The following is a 24,816-nucleotide window of genomic DNA, read 5'->3' on the forward strand; positions in this document are numbered from 1 at the left end:
AGAGTCCAGAGACCAGTTTCACGAAGCAGGATTTGTGGTTTGAGATAACTTCAGGGTTAACTCTGGGTTTTAGTCCTACGACGGATGTTCACCTCTTACCTGGTAGATCACCATGGTAACGGATGCTGACATCATCACATCAGTTAGTTATTTAGCTCACAGTTCAGTGTGGCTTTGTGGCACAAAGGCTGTGCAAAAGCACACTGACTGTAATCCTGCGGGCTTAATAATATTACTCGGCTTATTCTCCATCTTCCGTACTAAAGTTTGTGTGCTTCTCCTCACACAGCGTAGCCAACACCTGCGCAAATACAACAAAACGTGCGGCCTGATCGGGAATCATGTGCTATGACTTTTCTCAGAGATTCGCCCAGCGGTTTTCCTGAAAATCTGAAAAAACGGTGCAAAATTTCTCCATCCACTTGAATGGGGTTTCGGCGTGAAGAGAGCTAAAAAAACACTTAACTTTAGACCCATATTGACCAGCCATACTTTAACGTAGAACAATGATTCAAAGTTTAAAACGTAGACAAAACGATGGACGTTATTGAGCCAAATGGACATTTTGATAGCTAGCACAGTTTTCATGAAGTCACAGATTAAGTTTCAGGAAAATTTAGGGTCTGTTTCAGATTTTATAATGGGTGTGTATTGCTCGGCTCGTTCAGTGCTAGAGTGATGACATCACGGTCAGAGTGGAGCAGAGCAGGAAAAGTATTCTGTGATTTTTATAAACAAATTGCTCCCATTCCCACAATTTATACTCTTTATTCACCATTTTTGGTCAAATGAGAGGACATGTTGTGCTGAACTCCAACCAACTGCTCCATTAGACTCCATGTTAAATCTCACCACTCATGTCTCAAAGAAAGCAGATGGGACCAGTTTTGTATTTTGCTCTAGAGCTCACATTTTAAACACCACAAACATAAAAACCACATCAGCGCGTTCGGCAGAGTCTTCTCTCTCATGATGAAGAGGAGGCAGGAGTTTTGTTCACTGTTAACTGAAACGTTTCTGTATCAGTCTGCCTCTCCAACCAGGTGCGTCCTCACCATGACAACCAGTGACGCACGCACACACTCGCTCTCTCTCTTGTCTGTCGCTCTACACACTGACACACACACACACACACACACACACACACACACACACACACACACACACACACACACACACACACACACATGACTTGAATTCAGTCAAAGGCATTGTTAGACCTCCTATCTGTCTCTCTCTCTCACACACAAGCCTGTCATTTAATAACCTCTGTGTGTGTCAAACATGATTCTGTCTCCTCTCTCACCCATCCAATCCCACCCTTTCAAAATCATTTTCACATCAGAGTACTCCTTGTTGTTCGCCCTCCGGCCCAGCAGAGTTCGCTGTTCGCTTCTGCCGCGTCGCTCTCCTCAAAGCGAACCGTCATCGACGCGGAACTCCGTGTGTGTGTCGCGGCCCCGCTGGCTCTCTTTGTCCGCAGAAAAAGGAGCAAAATGTGCGCCGTGCGGCTGCTGCGGGTGTCGGTACACGAGCGGCTCGGCGCCGCCGCCGAAGACGTTCTGCTGCGGGTGGAAAAAGGAGAAGAAGCGGCTGAAATCCCGGCGCTGAGAGCGCTGCTCACCGAGCGGCTAACGGCGGCTGCGGAGGAGATTGTCGGTCTGTTTGAGGAAACCGTGGCGGAGTACGAAGACAGAGCTGAGCGGTCAGAGCGGGAGATCCAGAGCCAGAGGAGGCTGCTCGATGCCGTGCTGAAGCCGGAAGTCAAGCTGCACCGAGCAGGTGGGTCCTGAGGAGAGGCCCGGAGACGTGCTAACGTTAGCTAACTGTAGCTAACGTTAGCTAGAGTTAGCTAACATTTTTCCTGAACGGAAACATTGTGTCAAATCTCTGAGACACATTGAATACCATAACATATATAAACAGATGATTATTAATATTAAATAACAAACTAACTCGTTAGCTGCTAACAACCACAACTCATGTGAGCTGTGGTAATACTACACCACTAATACTGCAAAGCTAATACTATACCAATAATACTATACCACTAATTATACAAAGCTAATACTATGTCAATAATACTATACCACTAATACTGCAAAGCTAATACTATATCAATAATACTATACCACTAATTATACAAAGCTAATACTATGTCAATAATCCTATACCACTAATACTGCAAAGCTAATACTATATCAATAATACTGTTCCACTAATACTACAAAGCTTATACTATACCAATAATACTATTCCACTAATACTACAAAGCTAATACTATACCAATAATACTATTCCACTAATACTACAAAGCTTATACTATACCAATAATACTATTCCACTAATACTACAAAGCTAATACTATACCAATAATACTACAAGCTAATATTATACCACTAATATTACAAAGCTAATACTATACCACTAATACTACAAAGCTAATACTATACCAATAATACTATTCCACTAATACTACTAAGCTAATACTATATCAATAATGCTATAACCACTAATACTACAAAGCTAATACTATACCAATAATACTATACCACTAATACTACAAAGCTAATACTATACCAATAATACTATTCCACTAATACTACTAAGCTAATACTATATCAATAATGCTATACCACTAATACTACAAAGCCAATGCTATACCACAAATACTATACCACTAATACTACAAAGCCAATGCTATACCACAAATACTATACCACTAATACTACAAAGTTTATACTTCATCTCTAATTCGAAACCTCTAATACTACGAAGCTATTGTCACCTAAACAAGTTACACTGTGTACCTCGGGCAACTCATAACAGGGTTTTTTGAACCTCTTGAGCCCAAGCACCCCCAGTTTTGGGGGCTGTGGAGAAAGTTTAGCGTACAGAGTGAATAACAATGTCACTCTGTAATATCACAAATTAATATAATGCCGTTATACATCCGATTAAACAGCAGAACCTGGGTTACAAGAATATGTAAGCCGTTTTTACATGCTCCAAACACAGCTCAAAAACCAAATAAAAGAATGACTAAATATCAAAATCCATTTAGCGCCACCTATGCAACCCACTCGCCACATTTCTGGTATTTTATACAATACGCACACACATCATCTCACAAGAAAGCAGACAGTCCACGGATTCTGGACATATACATCAAATAAAGCTACAACAAAGCATCACCGAGTTATGAGCCAACAAACACCTGCAGCACAAATCGCTTCATCAAACGATTGTTGTAAAATTTCTCTTACCGTAGCTGTTTCTCCGTGATAAAATAATTTTTAATTTCTTTCCTGCTAATTCCTCAACGGAAACGTTACAGCTACATCCTGTTTTTCATTCAAATCACTCTGGGCGTTCCTAGGTAACTGCAGGACAGACAATGGGGGGAGGGATAGAATGTTCGTGACTCACAGCCAGTACGTGTCACAGAACAGCGCTCTGCTGATTCTGATTGACTTAAAGTGCTGTCAGTCTTCTTCACGTTGGTTTAGCTCAATTCTATTGGCTCTAACGCGTCGAAAGAGGTGTCATTCACTGAAATCGACCAATGGGTTGCTGAGATACAGCCCTGCGTCAACACAGGGGTCTGAAATAAAAAAAAAATCCAGTAGGCACAGAGACGCAGACAGGGCTCAGAGAGGATTCCGGCCTTCAAATAAAGCCCAAACTGCTGTATTTGGATGTATTGAACACCAGTAGTGATATACAAGTGAAATATATAGTTTGGTACAAAATTCAAATTCAAAATAACCATTTTGGAGACCTCCCCTGAACTCTCTGTACTAAAACCTCTCTAATTTTGTTGTGCTTCACTTTATCAAAGTCAAACTTTGCAGAGAGACTGTTCACATATTGTTCTATGATCAGGAGAGGTTTAGACCTGCAGCTGTATCATTACAAATAAATAATTATCCTGAAAGTGCTTCTTTTTTTTTTTTTAGGCAAACCTGAAACTTTTCAATTTGTTCTGTGTTCCATCTTCATTTACTCTTAACCAGTAACATATATACTGATAATTACACACCTGAACAAATCTCACAAGTGCTCTCTTTATTTTAACACCACAATTATTCAAATAGACCTTGTGGTTGCAGAGATATACCCTTTTTGTTATTGGTATGCAATTTTCGAGCAGAGGCCTAAAAAATAAGGTTTGGGTTCAAGAGGTCAGTCTCCTTCTGTTTCATCACTCGTCTTCTCCTGATTCCGTCACAGCGACCGGCTTCAGTTCTTCACCTCCGTTAAAAATCTTGCCCTAATATGATTGATTTTACACAAATATATTTCAAGACACAAATACTATTTTCTCCCACATTCCCCCCTTGAGTGACTCACGTCACTCATACTAGAACAATTTTAGAACCTCCCGCTGGTCTTCAGGTCCATGTACTTTTGTTTCTTCTGTTTTAATTTTCATTGGTCGGTTATCAAACATCATAAAGATCATGTGCCTAAGTTTGTGGACCAGCTACTGTCCTAAGTTTGTCCTCATGTTTTCTCTGTAATATTTCACTATATAGTTACTGAATAGGTTGACAACTAGTTAACATACTGAATTTACTTTCTCCGGCTCTTATAACTTCTAGCTGTGGGTCTAGACTCTTTTAGATTGTGTTTAGGTTTGAGCAATACAAGTTATATCTAAAAGAACAATATGATAAATTGCCACGCCAATTCCCCCTTTGGCCATTCATATGGCCATTCAAGTATTTACAATTTATCAAAACACCCTCACATATTACCCAAAATGGTTTATGCACATCATCCATTGATACGGTTAAAGCTTTAGCTGTTTTGTGAATTTTACGCAACTCCATGTTGTAGCTAGCTAGGGAATGTTAACATAAACATGTTAAAATAAGTCTCCTGAGATGAGGTGAAACACAGAAATCGGACCTCAATCTCTGTTGAACTGTATAATGTGACATGTCAGTGAGTTTCATAACAAACAATAATCAAACAACTTATTAATTTGTAAGAAATTCTATCATATTACCATAATTAACTGTGAGTTTGTCAGCTGTCAGTTTAATTGATTCCTTTATCAATTAAAAATAAAAGAAAGCACTAGCTGGTTTGTTCATATTTCTCAGATAAACTGTAATAATCAACATAAGTATGAGACAGAACTGTCACAAAGTCCTACTCATCTCGGAGGAAAACAGTCTGGCATAGGAAACAAGTCACATGTTGCAGGATTGACAAACCCCTGCTGTGATATATCATACTGTACTGTATTGTAATTCCCAAAATAATAACCCCAAAAAACAAACATTTATTGTTGCAGTTTGTGTACGTTTCACTAATTGGTATGCCTCCTGAGCCAACCAAACATTTTTTTTCTTTTTTTCTTTTTAATAGTTAACATAACCTGTGGTAACTTTCTAAAACCTTCATTTTTGTTCGAATACATCTGGTATGTGTGTGAGAGTAAGTTTGTCATAGTCTCTAAAGTTAACTCACCCTCTGTGTTGTAATGTGTGTGTGTGTGTGTGTGTGTGTGTGTGTGTGTGTGTGTGTGTGTGTGTGTGTGTGTGTTGGTCGGTCCCTCTCTGGGGTCCGCCCCGCCACCTGCTCCTCCCCTCAGTCTGATGGCTGATGTTGAGCCCTCCCACCAGTCCTTGTTCCGTGCACGTCAGTTATTAATTGTAATCAAGCAGATATTGCATAATATAGAGTGACTAAAGCCAAAATGAAGTTCACAGCATAAAACAAGCAGCAATAGAAATAGTAGAAATCGCGGAAAATCATGTATATGAGTAATGTCATGAACAGTACCAGCATAACATCAACACACTGCAATCATCTAAAATTACATTTATGTTAATTATTTGTTCTCAATCAACATTGACGCATGGCAGCACCGGGATCCCGGACAGTGTTAGTAATATTTTTATAGTATTTTAATTTTATTCTCAAAAATACACCGTTTTGTAGTCCAGAGTCTTAGTGCACATCTGCTTATCGGCCATAAGTCTTTAGTGCTTCTGCTCAGCGATCCCAAGACTTATTGATCTTCTCTTTTCATGACAGAAAATAAATCTCCATGAAGTTCAACTCTTTATTTAATCCCTCTGTTTTTTTAAACGTTTAACAATGTGCCAGTCCAATCAGAATTATGTCACTCAGAATTATACTATACTTATAACTAAAACGTGAATTAGTTAGTGGGTTTCCAAACACTGTTACTGAATACAAGTTCCTATCTTAGGACTTCCCGGGGAACATTCCACACCTTCGCAGCCGTCCTTTCCTCCTCACAGACCGAAAGCACCAGTGCAGAAAATGTGCTTTATGTTAAAACTCAATACCTAACGGCTCAGTAACTGTTCTCTATCTGAGTCGTGGTGAGACACCACAGGATCTCACTATCAGGAACTCTGTAACGAACACAGAACACAAGAGAGATTGGATGTACTTCAGTTCACGCAGGTTCATTTGCATCACAAAGAGTACAAGTAAACCGAGCTGTCCGGACTCAACTAACTTCACAATAGCACTGTACATTATTTTATACCTCCATTCTACCCTATGTTTTCATTGGTCGGTTATCAAACATAATAAAGAGCTTATGCATGCGATGCGTTTGTGGACCTGCTACTTCCCAAGTTTGTCCTTCTGTTTTCTCTGTAATATTTCACTATATAGTTACTGAATAGGTTGGCAACTAGTTAACATACTGAATTTACTTTCTCTGGCTCTTATAACTTCTAGCTGTGGGTCTAGACTCTTGGTTTGAGCAATTCAAGTTATATCTAAAAGAACAGTATGATAAATTGCCACAACATACTATACCATAAATACTACAAAGCTAATACTTCACCGCTAATTTTAAACCGCTAATACTACAAAACTAATGCTACTAAACTAATACTACAATGCTAATACTACACTGCTAATTGTAAGCCTTTAATACTGCAAAGCCGGTACTACAGTGCTAATACTACAAAACGTATTCCACAAAGTTAATATTGCACCGCTAATAATACAAAACTTATACTTCATTGCTAATTATAAATCACTAATACTACGAAGCTAATAGTACACCACACATTTGTAACCGTTAATGCTACACAATTAATACAAAGCTAACACTTTAGCTTCATGTGTTATCTATCTAGCTGAATTATTAGATTTAGTTACAGTGTGAGCTTTAGCTCCAGTATTTGCTGGAACGTCAGTATTTGCTTTGGGTCCAGAAATAACTTTAGCCTAAATATTAGCTTTAGCTTCAGTATTAGCCTTAGCTTCAGTATTAGCCAAAGCTTCAGTGTTGCTTCAGCTTCAGAATCAGCTTTAGCTCCAGTAATAACATTAGCTTTAAACTTTAGTATTAGCGTTTCACTTCAATAATAGCTCTAGCTTCAGCATTTTGCTTTAGCTTCTCATTTAGTTTGAAGTGGAAGCCGACCTCGTTTCCATCCTGCAGCTTCTAAACGGCCCAAAGCAGCACGGTGTCACTAATGTGTGTGTTTCCTGTTTCCTGCAGACGTCCAGCAGCTGTTGGAGGATAAAGAAGAGGTTCCCTCTGAGCAGCAGGAGTGGAGCTCCAGTCTGGACCAGGAGGACCCAGAGCCCCCACACATTAAAGAGGAACAGGAGGAACTCTGGACCAGTCAGGAGGAAGAGCAGCTTCAAGGTCTGGAGGAGGCTGATATCACCAAGTTCATATTCACTCCTGTGAAGAGTGAAGATGATGAAGAGAAACCTCAGTCCTCACAGCTTCATCAAAGACAAACTGAACAGATGGAAACAGAAGCTGATGGAGAGGACTGTGGAGGACCAGAACCAGACAGGAACTCAGATCCACATTTACAACCAGTTAATGAAGACGATTCTCTGGACTCTTCTGAAACTGACGACTCTGATTGGTCACAAACCAACGAAGCCCAATCGGGTGTCGAGGCTCAGAAACACAGCGAAGTCTCTGAGAGCGACGTCGGCTCTTCAGCCAAAGAGAGACCGTTCCCATGCTCCTATTGTGGGAAAAGTTTTAGCTTGAAGGGCAACTTGAACAGACACGTCAGAGACCACACGGGCGAGAGGCCGTTCCCGTGTACCGGCTGCGATAAGACGTTCAAAGACAGCGGCTCGTTGACTGCTCACATGAGGTGTCACACCGGAGAGCAGCCATACAGCTGCTTGTTCTGTGGGAAGAACTTCAGCGGACGAGGGAACATGACCCGACACATGAGGATCCACACCGGAGAGAAACCCTTCACCTGCTCACTGTGTAGCAAAAGCTTTCACGTGAAAGAACACCTCAACAGACACATGAAGTACCACACAGGGGAGAAACCCTTCAGCTGCTCCATCTGTGGCAAAGGGTGCGCTCAGAAAACAGACCTGAAGAAACACATGAGGGTCCACACGGGAGAGAAACCCTTCAGCTGTCCCTTCTGTGGGAAGTGCTGTGCCGAAAAAGGAGACTTGACCAAACACATGAGGGTCCACACGGGGGAGAAACCCTTTAGCTGCAACGTGTGCGGGAAAAGTTGTGCCCAGAAGGGGAGCTTGAAGATCCACATGAGGGTCCACACCGGAGAGAAACCATTCAGCTGCTCCATCTGCGGGAAATGTTTTACGGTTACAGGACATCTGAAGAGACACATGAAGCTGCACGGGGCTGACGGCGGGGCCGAAGGTGGCGGGGCCGATGGTGGGGGGGGCGGCGGTCGGGAGGCCGAAGGTGGCAGGGCCGATGGTGGGGGGGGGGGGCGGTCGGGAGGCCGAAGGTGGCGGGGCCAGCAGTCGGGGGGCTGACGCAGATTCCAATTCAACCAAAGTAGAACAGGAAATTGAACCTTTGAACACGTCGTGATGGTCCTTCAGTCCGGAGACGTGCAGCTATGTTCACAAAGCTTTTCATGTCGGGGGCTCAAAACCTGACTGTTATAGATGAAGTGATTGAAATGATCAGGAATACATTCATTGATGATGTAGAACACAACACATGTGGTGTGGGAGTCAGAAACCTGAGACCAGATCACAAGTCCAGTTGGTCTGGTGCAGATGTATCTCGATGGCTGCCGAGGAAGGTCATCGACGGTAACAAGTCCTGTTTCTGGACCTTAACCCGAGACTTTGTCAGGACCCATCAGGTCCAGACGTCAGACCAGGTCTGAAAGCAGAACTCTTGGTACCCGTTTAGACGTGCTGAACGTTGTGATTCTGAGGAGGTTAATTTAGTTTGTGGATCCAACCCCCATCGGACCTGAAATGCAGGTTTGTGCTAAACGGGCTCCTGTAGCCAGCTGAGCGATGCATTGTGGGAAGTGAAATTGACACTTCTGGACATGGACGGCTTCTTTATCCAACCTAGTTGTCCGAAATGGAAAATGTGGGTCTTTAAAATAATAAATAAAATCAACATTGATTTGAACAAAATGTTATACTTTTACTTTGTTGTCATCTTTAGTGGTGATTTGCAGAAAAACACAGAAATAAATTATTGTATTTATTGAAAAATATGCTTTGATTAAACATTTTAGAGGCATTATTAGTTTTATTTCTGTATATTAATCAATTTGGAGTGTTAAAGTTAACAGCTTATAGTTTATCTCTAATATTTAGTTTATATTAATGTGGAGACATCAAACAACTGGATTTGTTCAAGTTTCTCACTGAGAACTACATTTTACAAGAAGGTACATGAAGCTACATGTGTGACATCATGAGTGCGTGATCATTTACCTTATACTGTTTCACTGAGTAGAGCTTGAACGCACCATATTGGATGTGGTTTTTACACCATATTGTAACCTCTGTTAGCTGTTAGCTTTGTGCTGTGGATAGACGAGCTGGTCACTTTGATTAATGTGAGCAACATGATGGGAATAAATTATGTCAAAAATGTCTGATCAAGACAAATGTTGCTCTGCTAACAGCTAACCATAACTAATTAACGTTAACTTGCTAACTTAAACTAGTTAACCGTAACATGCTAACCTTAACTAGTTAACCGTACCATGCTAACCTTAACCAGCTAACCTTTTCCAGCTAACGTTAGCTCTCCTCCTGCAGATTCCTACAGATGTGTTGTTCATGTAACATTTCCAGGATCCGATATTATAAATAATTAACGCTGATCTCATATTTTGACTGAATATTTATTTATATATTTTATTTATTTATTCTGACCAGAACATAGTTTACTGTTCCTAAAACGAGAGCAGACAACGTGGTCACCTGACCATTTATATATTGATCTGTAATCAGCATCGAGTATCACAAACACCTAAATACACACACCCCTACACACACACACACACACACACACACACACACACACACACACACACACACACACACACAGGTGTGTTCATGTCTCTTAATATCAGGCTGAATCATAACATGTTTGTAGAATCATGTTGATAATTTGAGGTGAAGAAGAACTTCCATGTTTTTACTTCCTGTGGTTTAAATCAACTCTTTCAGATCCGACAGCAGCAACAATCATCGTTATTAATTTTGATGATGGAGAACAAACTGAATGTTACATTAAACGTTTGTTTTGCTCTGAATTTGTCTTCATTCAGTTTAAGGTGTTAAGTAGAAAATAACTCATTATTGTCATCAGGGCCCTATTGTTCTTCTAATGTTTATTGTTCTTATCGTACCAGTTTCATCGCAAAAAGGTGCTTGGGATACTGGGAATTTTTTAAAATATGGCACGCAAGCCAGTCATGGTGAAAATTTCAGTGGTGTCCAGCCAATATGACATATTGGCTCGATAGCGCCCCCTATAGAGTAGCCCCAACTTTGGGTTTCACCTAACTGTATGAAATTTGGTAGGTATGTGGAACGTGATGGGATGTACAAAAAATCCTCTTGGAATTTTTCACTAAACCAAACAGGAAGTTGGCCATTTTGAATTTTATGACGTTTTTTGACCATTTCAAGGCATCATACTAAAGATTTCAGACTCGGTGACTTCAGATTCGGTCAGTATGCTCTTGACACCTTGACAGTGAAAAGTTACTCAAAGATCAAAAAGTTATCGAACTATGTGTCCGTAAAAAAACACCATTCGCCACAAAGCAGGACGTTGTTGTAACTCGGCCGTACATTGTCTAATCTGCTCCAAATCTCTCATATGTCATAACATCCTGACCCTGAACACATCTATATGACAATTTAGAATCATAGTAATAGCGCTACCTAGTGGCAACAGGAAGTTATAGGTTTTGTACTTTGACATCCTGCTCCTCACAGATTATTCAGATCCCTCTCAAATGTTGTCAGAAAAGCCTTAAAACCTTGATAATTGCTTCATTGTGAAGATTGTAAGAAGTTGTCAAAGCGTGGCGACGTGGCGGCTCGGCGAACTTTGATCCTTCGCCATGAACGAATAAACTGATGTAACTTGACTCCACATCATCAGATCTTTACCAGATTTCACATGTTTGATTAGACTCCAGGCCTGAAGACATCTGCAGGCCAATTTTTAATCATAGTCATAGCGCCACCTACTGGTAACTGTAAGTTAAAGTCTTTATACTTTGGCTTGTTTCTCTTAGTAGGTAAATCAGATCAACATCAAATTAGTTCCACACAAATGTAAGAAGTTCATAATGTCAGTTCATGAACCCTTTGATGTTTCGTGGAACTCTGTTGCCGTGGCGATGCAGTCTTTGCCATGAAAAACAAAGGTAATTTTGAGAGACTAAAAATGCTCAAAATATAAGCAAACTTGGCACACAGATTTAAAGCACAAAATTGTGTTATATAATATGATTTTATTCGTTCAGAGTGGAAAATTGGCTCAATAGCGCCCCCTACAAAATTTTGACGAAGCAGCCCTCCCAGTACATTTCACACAGATTTACAAATTTGGTAGGCACATGTATCACATGTGGACTTAAATAAAAGTCTCTTGGGGCCATGCCCTAAACCCAACCGGAAGTCAGCCATTTTGAATTTTGTATGAATTTCTAGTGTCATTTTTTCAATTTCCAGGCGCTCTACTTTAACTCCTCCCAGGGAATTAATCTGATCAACTTAGAATTTGGTTAAAGACCTTTGTGATTAAAAGTTACTCAAAGCTTGTTGTTTCGTGAAAGGCCGTTGCCGTGGCGACGCATTCTTCGCCATGAAAAACGAAAGTGTTTTTGAGGGGCTAAAAATGCTCAAAACACAACCAAACTTCTCAAACACATTTAAAATCCTGAATGTATTTATCTAATGTGATTTTAATGCTTCAGAATGGCAAGTCAGCTCGATGGCGCCCCCTACAGAATTTCGACGATGCAGCCATTGCAGTACGTTTCACCTAGATATATATAATTTGGTAAGCAGATGTGTGACATGTAGACTTAAAAAAAGTCGTAGGGGTCCATGCTCTAAACCCAACCAGAAGTCAGCCATTTTAAATTTTGTATGAATTTCTCTTGTTTTTTTTCCATTTTCAGGTGCTGTACTACGAACTCCTCCTAGGGAGTTAATCAGATCAACTTAGAATTTGGTCAGAACAATCTAAAGACCGTAGTGATTAAAAGTTACTAAAAGTTTGAGGTTTCATCGAATGACGTGGTTGTGGTTTGGCAGACATTTTACATGGTTCGCCATCATCCATCAAGCTGTTGTAACTCGACTGTACTTTGTCAAAACTGTCCCAAACTTGACATGCTTGATGACTTCATGACGTTAGGACTTCTGCATGGCAATATTAACTCATAGTCATAGCGCCACCTACTGGCAACCACGGACGTAAGCAGGATTCTATAATTACTGAGGCCCAAACACTGAACTTATTAAAAGGGTTCGTGGGCACACGACCAGAAAAAGACTTCTCTGATCTAAATATTTGCAAACTAAGATGTTTGGAGAGCAGAAATTGGATAAAAATGGTTTCCAAATCGCGCTTGTACGTGGAGTTTTCATTAATAGTAAATTGAACTGTTTTTGTTCGTTTTGGAACAGGCCCTAATGTAAAGTAATTTCATGCGATGTGAAGTTTGTTTAATAAAATCAAACTGCATCCAGACTAATTTGTATGATAGCTTATTCTACATTGGATCAGCTTTTGGCTTAAACTTATTTCTTTATAAAAAGATGTTTTTTTTGCCACATGGAACTATACATTCTCCTATTTCTCCTCGACTCTTCCAGCTTTGAGTCACTCAGCAGTGATTGGCAGAGCTACCTGCACAAACAAACTGCATTTACTTTGACAGTCTGTCATGTTACAAACACTGAAGTGCATTTACACACATTCAGTTTTTTGTTGATTTTTATATGGTGACAGTTATGATTGTATTTGGAGGTACACTCAAAACATTCGAGGCTCAAGACCTGGTAAAATGACCTGGCTACGCCATTGGGCGACACAGGAAATACCGTTTAACTTGTGCACTCAGTGTATGATGGTCACAGAAGTGTATGGTCGCATCAACCACAGTCCTGCCAGTACCCTCGACGTGCGTGAATATGCGAGGGCCCGATCAATGCTGCTTGCAGCTTTAATTCCTCTTTAGTGTGTTATGTATGTATGTGTGTATATATATATATATATATATATATATATATATATATATATATATATGTATATGGAAGTATCAGTGGCGGGCCATGCATTTTATACCTGGGCCTTCAGTGCTGTCCTACTACAGTTGAACGTTCTCCTAATAACCTCATTATGACGCCACAGCTACAGTTATTTGTTTCTAGGGGTGTAACAATACACATATTCGTACTAAACCGTTCGGTACGAGGCTTACAAACCGAACAATACGTTTGAATAATACTAGTGCATTTGGAAATGCAGATGCTTAAATTGTGGGAAATATAATGTTCTTTCGGTGGAGCCACTGCGCTCAACCTGGCAACCCACCAGACGTCACAGACAACGTGCTGCCTGACACGCCCACCACGGAAGAAAAACATTGTACTCTGGTGATGCACATTTGTTCTGGGAGAGGCACGCTATGCTAAAGTAGCTTAGCAGGAAAACCAACAGCAGCACACACACTACAAACTCTGCCCACAGCGTTTAGCTGTTCTACTGATTCAAACAGAGCTAAAGCAATCAACACACAATCCCCATTTCTCCAGACCATAATTCTTGCTTTGTTAAAGAAAACAGAGACATGAATACGAGCATGACGGGATGCTGCATCATTAACGGACAATGCATCTAGTCAAAATCAATGTAATTAACACAATGACAAGAACAAACTCACAAGAACCAGTCACATATATTTATATGACAACAAAGCAACAAATCAATCCAGCAACACTGCGGCGCTAAAACACGCATTCATCCACACACTGAAGAGCACCATTCAAATACGATTCACATCAGAGGAACAATATTAACCATATCATAAAAACAACTCCATAGAAACATTAACACTAGTAACGCTACTGCAGATGTAAAACAAAGCAGCTCACTTAAAGACAAAGTCCATCCTCCTTTCTTTGTTAAAGAGCTTAATGATGCAGTTCTACAGAACATCGGTGCGGTTCAGTTCCAGCCAGAGGTCCTCCTGTGAACAAGTTCGTTGAGTTGTAGATCCACTCGGGTCTCAGCAAAAGGTTTCAAAAGCACCGTAGCTTGTAAGTGTCTTGTCGTGCAATGGTGTCTTGTTGCTGCCTTGGTTAGCCACCTCAGGTTAGCGTAGCTTAGCTCCAAACACCAAGACGCTCAGTAGCAAATAAAACGCATTCTTAGCCATAAAATGTGAAGCGATTCTCCGACGCTGTCAGCCAGGAATACCGTTCGTACAAATCCTTCTCCTGGCTGGGTCAGGGCTGCTAGCTGTGGGGTTGACCCTTTCTTACGATGTCCAGCTTTCCTGGAAATGTTCTTCTCCAGAAAGGCTTTGTCAGTAACTCCTAAATCAGTTTCTCCTCCTTCAGCCATTGAGTGTTAGAAGAACAAAGCTACACCAAGGAAAACACAAAAAATGTCAAGTTAATGTCATAACTTCTTACATATCTTTCAACTTGAACTCTTACTACTAATACTAAGTTCTGCTAGCTAGCTTTCAGTTTAGCCTACTGACCAATCACGGTGTGCATTAATGCTGACGTACTTGTAGGCTACCTAGAATGCTCTGACATGTCAAACTAAAAATCTGATTGGTTGAAGATATGACAATCAACAATATCGTCCTCATATACTTTAATCTGCAAAGGCTTCCTAGCCGGCCTCGGGCCTCTCTTCTTACCTAAAGACAAAGGCCCAGCAGAGGTTGCACTTCCTGCGCCAGCTCAGGAAGTTCAACCTGCCTCAGGAGCTGCTGATCCTGTTTTACTCAGCCAGTCTGTTCTCTGCTCCTCCATCACTGTGTGGTTTGGATCGGCCACTAAACAGGACAAAAACAGACTACAACAGATTGTCAGGTCTGCAGAGAGGATCCTTAATTCCAGCCTGGCCTCCATCCTGGACTTGTACACCTCCAGAATCAGGAAACAGGCTGGAAAGATAACTGCAGACCCTTCACACCCTGGATACAACCTGTTCAACTCCTCCCCTCTGGTAGGCGCTACAGAGCACTGTACGCCAAAACTACCAGACACAGGAACAGCTGTAAAATAGTGTTTGTACATTGAGAGCGGAGTGGAAACCGGGGCCAAATTCCATATATGCGTACGCATACATGGCCAATAAAGCTGATTCTGATTCTGATAGAGGTGAACTCTGATTGGATAAAAGCTCTACTTAAAACAAGCTGTACTGGAAGCAGAGCAACTGAGGAAGACAGTAGCTGTGCAATGAGATAATAAGATAATAAAAAAAAATAATTATAATACATGTTTTGTATTTATGAAAAATTATTAAATTATAAAATAGCTATAACTTTGTGATTCTGTTTAGGCCAGCAGAGAAGGCTTTGCTGGCCCTGACGGCCCACCACTGGTATGTATATATGTGTATATATATATATATATATATATATATATATATATATATATATATATATATATATATATATATATATATATATATATATATATATATATATATATACAGTATATACGTTATGTGAGAAGATGAGTCATCACTAGAGATATCACTGGAGGACTTCCACAGCTTGATCCTGTGTTTCTCACCCAAGAACCTGGTTTTCATTTTCATGGAAAGTTGTGCAGGTAATAAATTCACTTTATAACAGATTCTGTAACTTCTTATAACAAAGTGATTTATTAGTGAATTTTAAAACAGTTCAAAACAGATGCCACAAGAAATACAACACACGACGAGATGGAGACCGTCATCGTGACAAAGCTTTCTTCATTAGTTCTTATGATCTTTTGGTTATAAAGAAACGTTAGTGTTCAGATGTAGTTTACACAGATTTAATTTTCTTTTAACAGTCACAGCAGTGCAACAGTGTGACATCACTTCCTGTTCTCATTGTGTTTTTATTTACTTTCATTCGGTGAATATATCAGCTAATCACAGATCAATAATTATCCTTTAAATATTAAACATTTTAATGTTTTAAATATCATTTTATTATAATAATAATCAATTATAATTATTTTATGATTTATTAGATTGTATTTATAATAATAATCATGTATTTAGAGTTGGGGATTTATCAGATTTTATTTATTATAATATATATATATTTATAATATATTTAGTATTAGTTTCAGACGATGCAGCAACAATAAATTAACTAAAATGAAAGAATATCAATATATGAATATCAGACATTTTCTAAACTGAACGCCATCTTATGTTAGAGTTTCCGGTGCAATGTTGCAGGCCTTCACAATAAGAGTTGTTCAATAAAACTAATTTTAATGAGTGAAATAAATGTAAACGTATTTGAATAAGTCATGGTGCAATGTATTAGAATCGTAGCTACAGTGAGAGAAACTACAATATAATTAATTTTAATATCAGAAAATACACAACGTGACAGGTCAGTAATCAGTGAGCGTTTTATTTTGAAATCTGTTCTCCCCCGGATGTGCTCGTATTCATGTCAGCCGCTCCTCCAGCCGCTCGGTCGGTGAACCGTTAGTTAGATAGACAGATACATCTACAACCGTCATCTGTCTCGATATAACAGGACAAGAAACTAACCGGGAGGCTTCCGGTTAGTTAACGGACCAGAGAACGATACCAGAAACGGCTGCTACACGAAATGAAGCCGCGAAGAAGAACGGGTTGGTTTTCTCTCTTGTTTACTGCTCAGCTAATGTTGTTAAGCTAACGTTAGCTTTGATGAGAAGAAGCTGGTTGATGTTGTGGCTGTTTGGGTTATTATTATATTATGTTATATTATAATATATTATAATATATTATATTATTATGATTAATTATTATATTATTATATATTATATATTGTATATATTATTATACATTTATATTATATTATTATATATATATATATATATATATATATATGTTATATTATATATATATATATATATATATATGTTATTTTATTTGATATGGACATTACAGTAGCATTAGAATTGTAACATACATTTATGCATGTTTACTGTTTGTAGCGAAACGCTAATTTACAACACCTGTCCACAGAAGGCTTTAAAAAAAAAAGTTAAAATAGAAAAAAGGAAAAAAAAGAAAGAAAATACATACACAACATTATTACTATATATATATATATTATATTATTATATATATTATATATATATATCATATTATGTTATATTATTATACATTATATTATTAAAATATCTATATTATATATTATATTATTACATTATTATATTATAATTAGTGCTGGGCAAGTTAACGCGTTGTTATTGCGTTAACGCAGTTTTTTTAAAATTATTATTTTGAAAGTACGTTGCTCACTGGTAATGGTGGAGGAGTCTTCATCACTACATTGATGCAGCGTGTGGAGGAGTCTTCATCACTACATTGATGCAGCGTGTGGAGAAGTAGAGATAAACTAAAGATGAGCTAACAGAGAAGTGGAGAGATACAAACTGCAGGACGACTAGTGTTGAGAAGACGTCGGTCTGAGGAACGTTCTCAGGATCATGAATGACGTCACGTAGGAGCCTCCCTCCAGACGCACCGTCATCAGAAGAACACACGAGTCTATGAAGAGGAGAGGACTACAAAAGAGACGGAGTCACAACGCGCACCGGCCGTCTCTCACCGGAGACTACCGGACATCGCCGGGTAACCGTCGTCACCTCTGAGCTACAGTGCATTATGTTGATGAACAGTGGGAGCTGCGTTCACATGCTCTGACTGTCATGAAGACAGAAGACACACATTTTGATGAAACGTGTGGAACATTGTATTCATGTTGCACAGCAGTGGAACGTTTAGATAAAGTCACACACTGAGCACAGATAGTAGAAATATAACTGATACTGTGTGAAGAATACTGCTGTTAAAAAGAACCTGATCTGTTTAAAGTGATTCAAACCAAATGTTAGTGTACTTTAGTTCATATGGCAGTACTTTAAAATACAAGTGTGCAATACACTACTTTTGAATTCATTAATAAACTTTGCGCATAACAATGAGATTAATCGCAAAAAAATCAATTTAAAAATATAATCGTTGCCCAGCACTAAATATTATATATTATTATTATAGTTATTTTTGTTTTAACATTTAATGTCAGTCAGTCAGGAAAACTATTAATATTAAATATTAAAGTCGTACTATTGTGTCTGTTTTTTGCAGACATCCTACTATAAATATATCTATTTATTATATATTTCTTTATATTATATATATATACAGTTGTGGTCAAAAGTTTACATACACTTGTAAAGAACATAATGTCAGGGCTCTCTTGAGTTTCCAGTTATTTCTACAACTCTGATTTTTCTCTGATAGAGTGATTGGAACAGATACTTCTTTGTCACAAAAAACATTCATGAAGTTTGGTTCTTTCATGACTTTATTATGGGTTAACAGAAAAAGTGACAAAATCTGCTGGGTCAAAAATATACATACAGCAACATGAATTAGCAATTTTGGTGACTTAGAAAGTTGTGTCAATGAAATGAGCTTCATAGCATGGCCTCTTAACTTCTTGTGAGTGATTATGAGTGACTACAGCTGGTGACTTCTCTGAGGCCATTTAAATAGGGCTCATTGGATACAAACGCCCACAAACGCTACAATGGGAAAGTCAAAGGAGCTCAGCATGGATCTGAAAAAGCCAATCATTGACTTGAACAAGTCAGGAAAGTCACTTGGAGCCATTTCAAAGCAGCTGCAGGTCCCAAGAGCAACAGTGCAAACAATTGTTTGTAAGTATAAAGTGCATGGCACTGTTTTGTCACTGCCACGATCAGGAAGAAAACGCAAGCTATCACCTGCTGCTGAGAGAAAATTGGTCAGGAGGGTGAAGAGTCAACCGAGAACCACCAAAAAGCAGATCTGCCAAGAATTAGAAGCTGCTGGAACACAGGTGTCAGTGTCCACAGTCAAGCGTGTTTTGCATCTCCATGGACTGAGAGGCTGCCGTGCAAGAAGGAAGCCCTTGCTCCAAAAGCGGCACCTTAAGGCTCGACTGAAGTTTGCTGCTGATCACATGGACAAAGATAAGACCTTCTGGAGGAAAGTTATGTGGTCAGACGAAACAAAAATCAAGCTGTTTGGCCACAATGCCCAGCAATATGTTTGGAGGAGAAAAGGTGAGGCCTTTAACCCCAAGAACACCATGCCTACCGTCAAGCACGGTGGTGGTAGTATTATACTGTGGGGCTGTTTTGCTGCCAATGGAACTGGTGCTTTACAGAGAGTAAATGGGATAATGAAGAAGGAGGATTACCTTCAAATTCTTCAAGATAACCTAAAATCATCAGCCCGAAGGTTGGGTCTTGGGCGCAGTTGGGTGTTCCAACAGGACAATGACCCCAAACGCACATCAAAAGTGGTAATGGAATGGCTAAATCAGGCTACAATTAGGGTTTTAGAATGGCCTTCCCAAAGTCCTGACTTAAATCCCATTGAGAACATGTGGACAATGCTGAAGAAACAAGTCCATGTCAGAAAGCCATCAAATTTAACTGAACTGCACCAATTCTGTCAAGAGGAGTGGTCAAAGATTCAACGAGAAGCTTGCCAGAAGCTTGTGGATGGCTACCAAAAGCGCCTAATTGAAGTGAAAATGGCCAAGGGACATGTAACCAAATATTAGCACTGCTGTATGTATATTTTTGACCCAGCAGATTTGATCACTTTTTCTGTTAACCCATAATAAAGTCATGAAAGAACCAAACTTCATGAATGTTTTTTGTGACAAAGAAGTATCTGTTCCAATCACTCTATCAGAGAAAAATCAGAGTTGTAGAAATAACGGGGAAACTCAAGAGAGCCATGACATTATGTTCTTTACAAGTGTATGTAAACTTTTGACCACAACTGTATATTAATATATTTATATATATATATATTTATCTACATATAATATGAATTATTAAAGTACTTAGTGATGTGTCTGTTTTCATTCTTTTTCCTGCAGACGTCCATATATTCTTTTTATATCTTGTTTATTTGCACTCTTCATAATTTTGCTCTTTCCCACTTTGTATTGCAACCATTGCACAACAATTTAAGTTGTATCTCATCATAATATAAGACTATTAACAATTGCATGTCCTTCCCCGTCTCTATTCTAGGTATAAAAAGTCCCAGAAAATGTATATATCCCAATTGTGATACAGTTCCCTTAAATACTGTATATGTGGACACAGGTGGCCATTAATTAATAATAATGATTTCGCAGGTCATTTGGGGCTTTTATTGTATGTAGAACTAGAAAAGTAACATTTCTGACAATTAAAGGTTCAGAATGTGTTTCCTGTTTCCTGCAGACGTCCAGCAGCTGTTGGAGGATAAAGAAGAGGTTCCCTCTGAGCAGCAGGAGTGGAGCTCCAATCTGGACCACATTAAAGAGGAACAGGAGGAACTCTGGACCAGTCAGGAGGGAGAGCAGCTTCAAGGGCTGGAGGAGGCTGATATCACCAAGTTCACATTCACACCTGTAAAGAGTGAAGATGATGAAGAAGAAGGTTCAGGTAGGAACAACGTGGATGTTCTAGTTATCCTTTAGGAGGTTGCAGTTCATCAGTAGGTGGTTCTAGTTTTCCTTTATGAGATTCCAGTTCATCTGTAGGAGGTTCTAGTTTCCCTTTAGGAGGTTCCAGTTCATCTGTAGGAGGTTCTAGCCCCGGAGTCTCATTTAAGGTGGACTGACCTTGATGAAATGTGTGTTTCCTGTTTCCTGCAGACGTCCGGCAGCTGTTGGAGGATAAAGAAGAGGTTCAGCAGCAGGAGTGGAGCTCCATTCTGGACCAGGAGGAGCCAGAGCCCCCACACATTAAAGAGGAACAGGAGGTACTCTGGACCAGTCAGGAGGAACCAGCCTGGAACTTGGATCCTTCTGAGTCCTCAGAGTTTAAGACCAAAGTCAGTAATGACGATCGGACAGAGAACAGAGAACCTGAGTCGGTTTTAAAGTCACTGAAGATTGTTGAAGTCCCCGTCAACGATCTGAGATGTCAAAAGAAAACATACAGCTGCTCTGAATGTGGCAAAATATTTGGCCGCAGCCCACATCTGAAGATCCACATGAGGACTCACACCGGAGAGAAACCCTTCAGCTGCTCCTTCTGCGGGAGAAGTTTTACTCAAAAAGTAAATCTGACGTATCACATGTCGGTCCACACGGGAGAGAAACGCTTCAGCTGTCGATTCTGTGAAGAAAGATTCACCTGGTACACTCAGCTCAAGAGTCATCAGTGTGTCCCGGAGTCCTCTCAGAGACACTCTGAGGACAGCAGAGGGACAGACACCGGAGACAAATCATTCAGCTGTTCAGAGTGTGGGAAGACATTCAGCCGCAAGGACAATCTGAACATCCACAGGAGGATTCACACCGGAGAGAGACCGTTCAGCTGCTCCGTTTGCGGTAAAAGCTTCAAACACGGAGGACATCTGACACAACACATGTCCGTCCACACCAAGGAGAACCGGTTCAGCTGCAGAGTCTGTGACAAGAGGTTCACGTGGCTTTATCAGCTCAAGAGACACAAATGTGGTGGTGAATCGTCTCAGAGCCACAAACTCTGGACCAGTCAGGAGGGAGGGCAGCTTCAAGGTCTGGAGGAGGCTGATATCACCAAGTTCACATTCACTCCTATGAAGAGTGAAGATGATGAAGAGAAACCTCAGTCCTCACAGCTTCATCAAAGACAAACTGAACAGATGGAAACAGAAGGTGATGGAGAGGACTGTGGAGGACCAGAACCAGACAGGAACTCGGATCCAGATAGACATCCAGAACCAGATACTGATGAGGAGACTGGAGACTCTAAATTCAAGGATGAATTCAATGATGTTGACGGGATGGAGAGCGGAGAACCTCAGTTGGGTTTAAACTCAGGATGTAACACCATTAAGAAACCATTCAGCTGCTCCGACTGTGGTAAAATATTTGGCCGAAAGGAACATCTGCAGACTCACGTGAGGATCCACACTGGAGAGAGACCGTTCAGCTGCTCTCACTGTGGGAAAACATTCGGTTGTAAGAGGTCACTGCTGGGTCACATGACGAGTCACACCGGAGAGAAACCATTCAGCTGCTCTCAGTGCGGTAAGAGATTTGGCCGGATGGTGAATCTGAAGACTCACGAGAGGCTTCACACCGGAGAGAGACCTTTCAGCTGCCCCTTCTGCGCCAAAGGTTTCACACAAAAGGTCCACATGACTCAGCACACGGCCGTCCACACAGGACAGAAACAGTTCAGCTGCAACATCTGTGACAAAAAGTTCACGTGGCTTTCAGGGTTCAGACGACACAAGTGTGGCAGCGAGCAGTCCGAGCTTGATGAGAGCCAAGCGGAGGAGAACTCGGAGGTGGAAGCGGGAGAGAAACCGTTTCGCTGCCGCCAGTGTGGGAAAACATTCAATCACAAGCACAACCTGAAGGCTCACATGAGAATTCACACGGGGGAGAAACCATTTAGCTGCTCCGTTTGCGCTAAAGGCTTCGCTGCAAGCGGAGCTCTGAAGAAACACCTGAGAACTCATTCGGGAGAGAAACCCTTCAACTGCTCCGTCTGCGGCATCAGATTCACACAAGGAGGGAACCTTAAGCGCCACTTGGCTCAGCACACGGGAGAGACCCGAGAGAAACCCTTCAGCTGCTCCATCTGCGATAAGAACTTCACGCAGGTATCGAACATGAGGCGGCACATGGTGCAACACGCGACTGAGACAGGAAGTGAAGCTGTGAGCGGTTCAGATCTGACTCAGGATCAGCAGGAAGAGACTTCCAGTTCACATTGTCACTGACTACAAACCGCCTGACAAAGATATTTAACGTGTTATATTGTAAATATTTATATATAGATTTATATAACATATTTATTTGTTATAGTAATAACATGGACTATTTTGTTTGATCTGTAAAAGAGTCCGAAATTCAGTTTAAGAATCTTTTGTAATCAATTATTAAAATAGTTGCTGATTATTTGGTTTATCGATGACTTGTTGCAGCTCTGTAGACTTTTAACCCTCAGTCTGATTCAATGAGGGAGACTGACTCCAGATAACCTGAGTTCAACCTGAACGTTACTGGGAGCTGTGGTTTAATGAAGAACTTTGTTCCATGTGTTATGAATGACTTCATATATTTCTTTTATGAAAATAAACTACAGTATGTGGTCATGCTAATGAAGGAACATGTTTTAATGGAGCTATGACGACGATCTTACTGTTGTTGTTTTCACTTGTTGTTGCTTCTCGTTCTGTTGATGTACCGTGCTTCCAGCAGAGTCAAAGCTATACTGTCACTAGCATTATCAGCAATGTTAGCTTAGCACCAGCTGATCTCACTGACCCGCTGATGGGCGGCGAGCGTCTCCCATCTCCTAGGTAACGCTGAGAGGGCGCCGTCGGCAGCTACTGTTGGACGGGTTCAGCTCTCCTGCTACAGACCGACAGGCAGGAGAAGACCAACCAAGTAAAAGCAACATACTGCACAATCCATCATAATCTCACTGTTTCAATAACACCATTATTTCATCTCCTAACAGAGAAGCCAATGTCACAACAGGACTTTTCTTTAGAGGTTGACCGATACAACTAGTAATGTTACCACCAACTAGTAATATTACCACCAACTAGTAATATTACCACCAACTAGTAATGCTAATACCAACTAGTAATGTTAATACCAGCTAGTAATGTTAATACCAACTAGTACTATTACCACCAACTAGTAATATTACCACCAACTAGTAATGTTAATACCAGCTAGTAATATTTATACCAACTAGTAATGCTAATACCAGCTAGTAATGTTAATACCAGCTAGTAATGTTAATTCCAACTAGTAATGTTAATAACAACTAGTAATATTACCACCAACTAGTAATGTTAATACCAGCTAGTAATTTTAATACCAACTAGTAATTTTAATACCAACTAGTAATGTTACTACCAACTAGTAATGTTACGACCAACTAGTAATGTTAATACCAACTAGTAATGTTACTACCAACTAGTAACGTTAATACCAACAAGTAATTTTAATACCAACTAGTAATGTTACTACCAACTAGTAACGTTAATACCAACAAGTAATTTTAATACCAACTAGTAATGTTACTACCAACTAGTAATGTTACGACCAACTAGTAATGTTACCACCAACTGGTAATGTTACCACCAACTAGTAATGTTACTACCAACTAGTAATGTTAATACCAACTAGTAATGTTAATACCAACTAATAATGTTACCACCAACTAGTAATGATACTACCAACTGGTAATGTTACTACCACTACCAACTAGTAATGTTACTATCTAAACCACTATGTAGCCTCATAT

At 40.0% G+C, this 24,816-nt stretch overlaps 1 protein-coding gene across 1 annotated transcript; it reads left to right on the top strand.

Annotated features, from left to right (window-relative positions):
- Positions 1-1,435: 1,435 nt before the first annotated feature.
- On the top strand, positions 1,436-23,656 carry LOC137874269 (zinc finger protein 585A-like). The gene is made up of 3 exons (XM_068712899.1): positions 1,436-1,782; positions 7,508-8,655; positions 21,488-23,656. Exons 1-3 carry the CDS (start codon positions 1,497-1,499, stop codon positions 23,273-23,275), a joined length of 3,222 nt encoding a protein of 1,073 aa, XP_068569000.1. The 5' UTR covers positions 1,436-1,496; the 3' UTR covers positions 23,276-23,656.
- Positions 23,657-24,816: the final 1,160 nt, after the last annotated feature.

This window comes from Cebidichthys violaceus, unplaced genomic scaffold (genome assembly GCF_023349555.1).
Source record: "Cebidichthys violaceus isolate CVI_PGR_0920_01 unplaced genomic scaffold, fCebVio1.0.p SCAF_180, whole genome shotgun sequence".
NCBI classification, from domain to species: Eukaryota; Metazoa; Chordata; class Actinopteri; order Perciformes; family Stichaeidae; genus Cebidichthys; species Cebidichthys violaceus.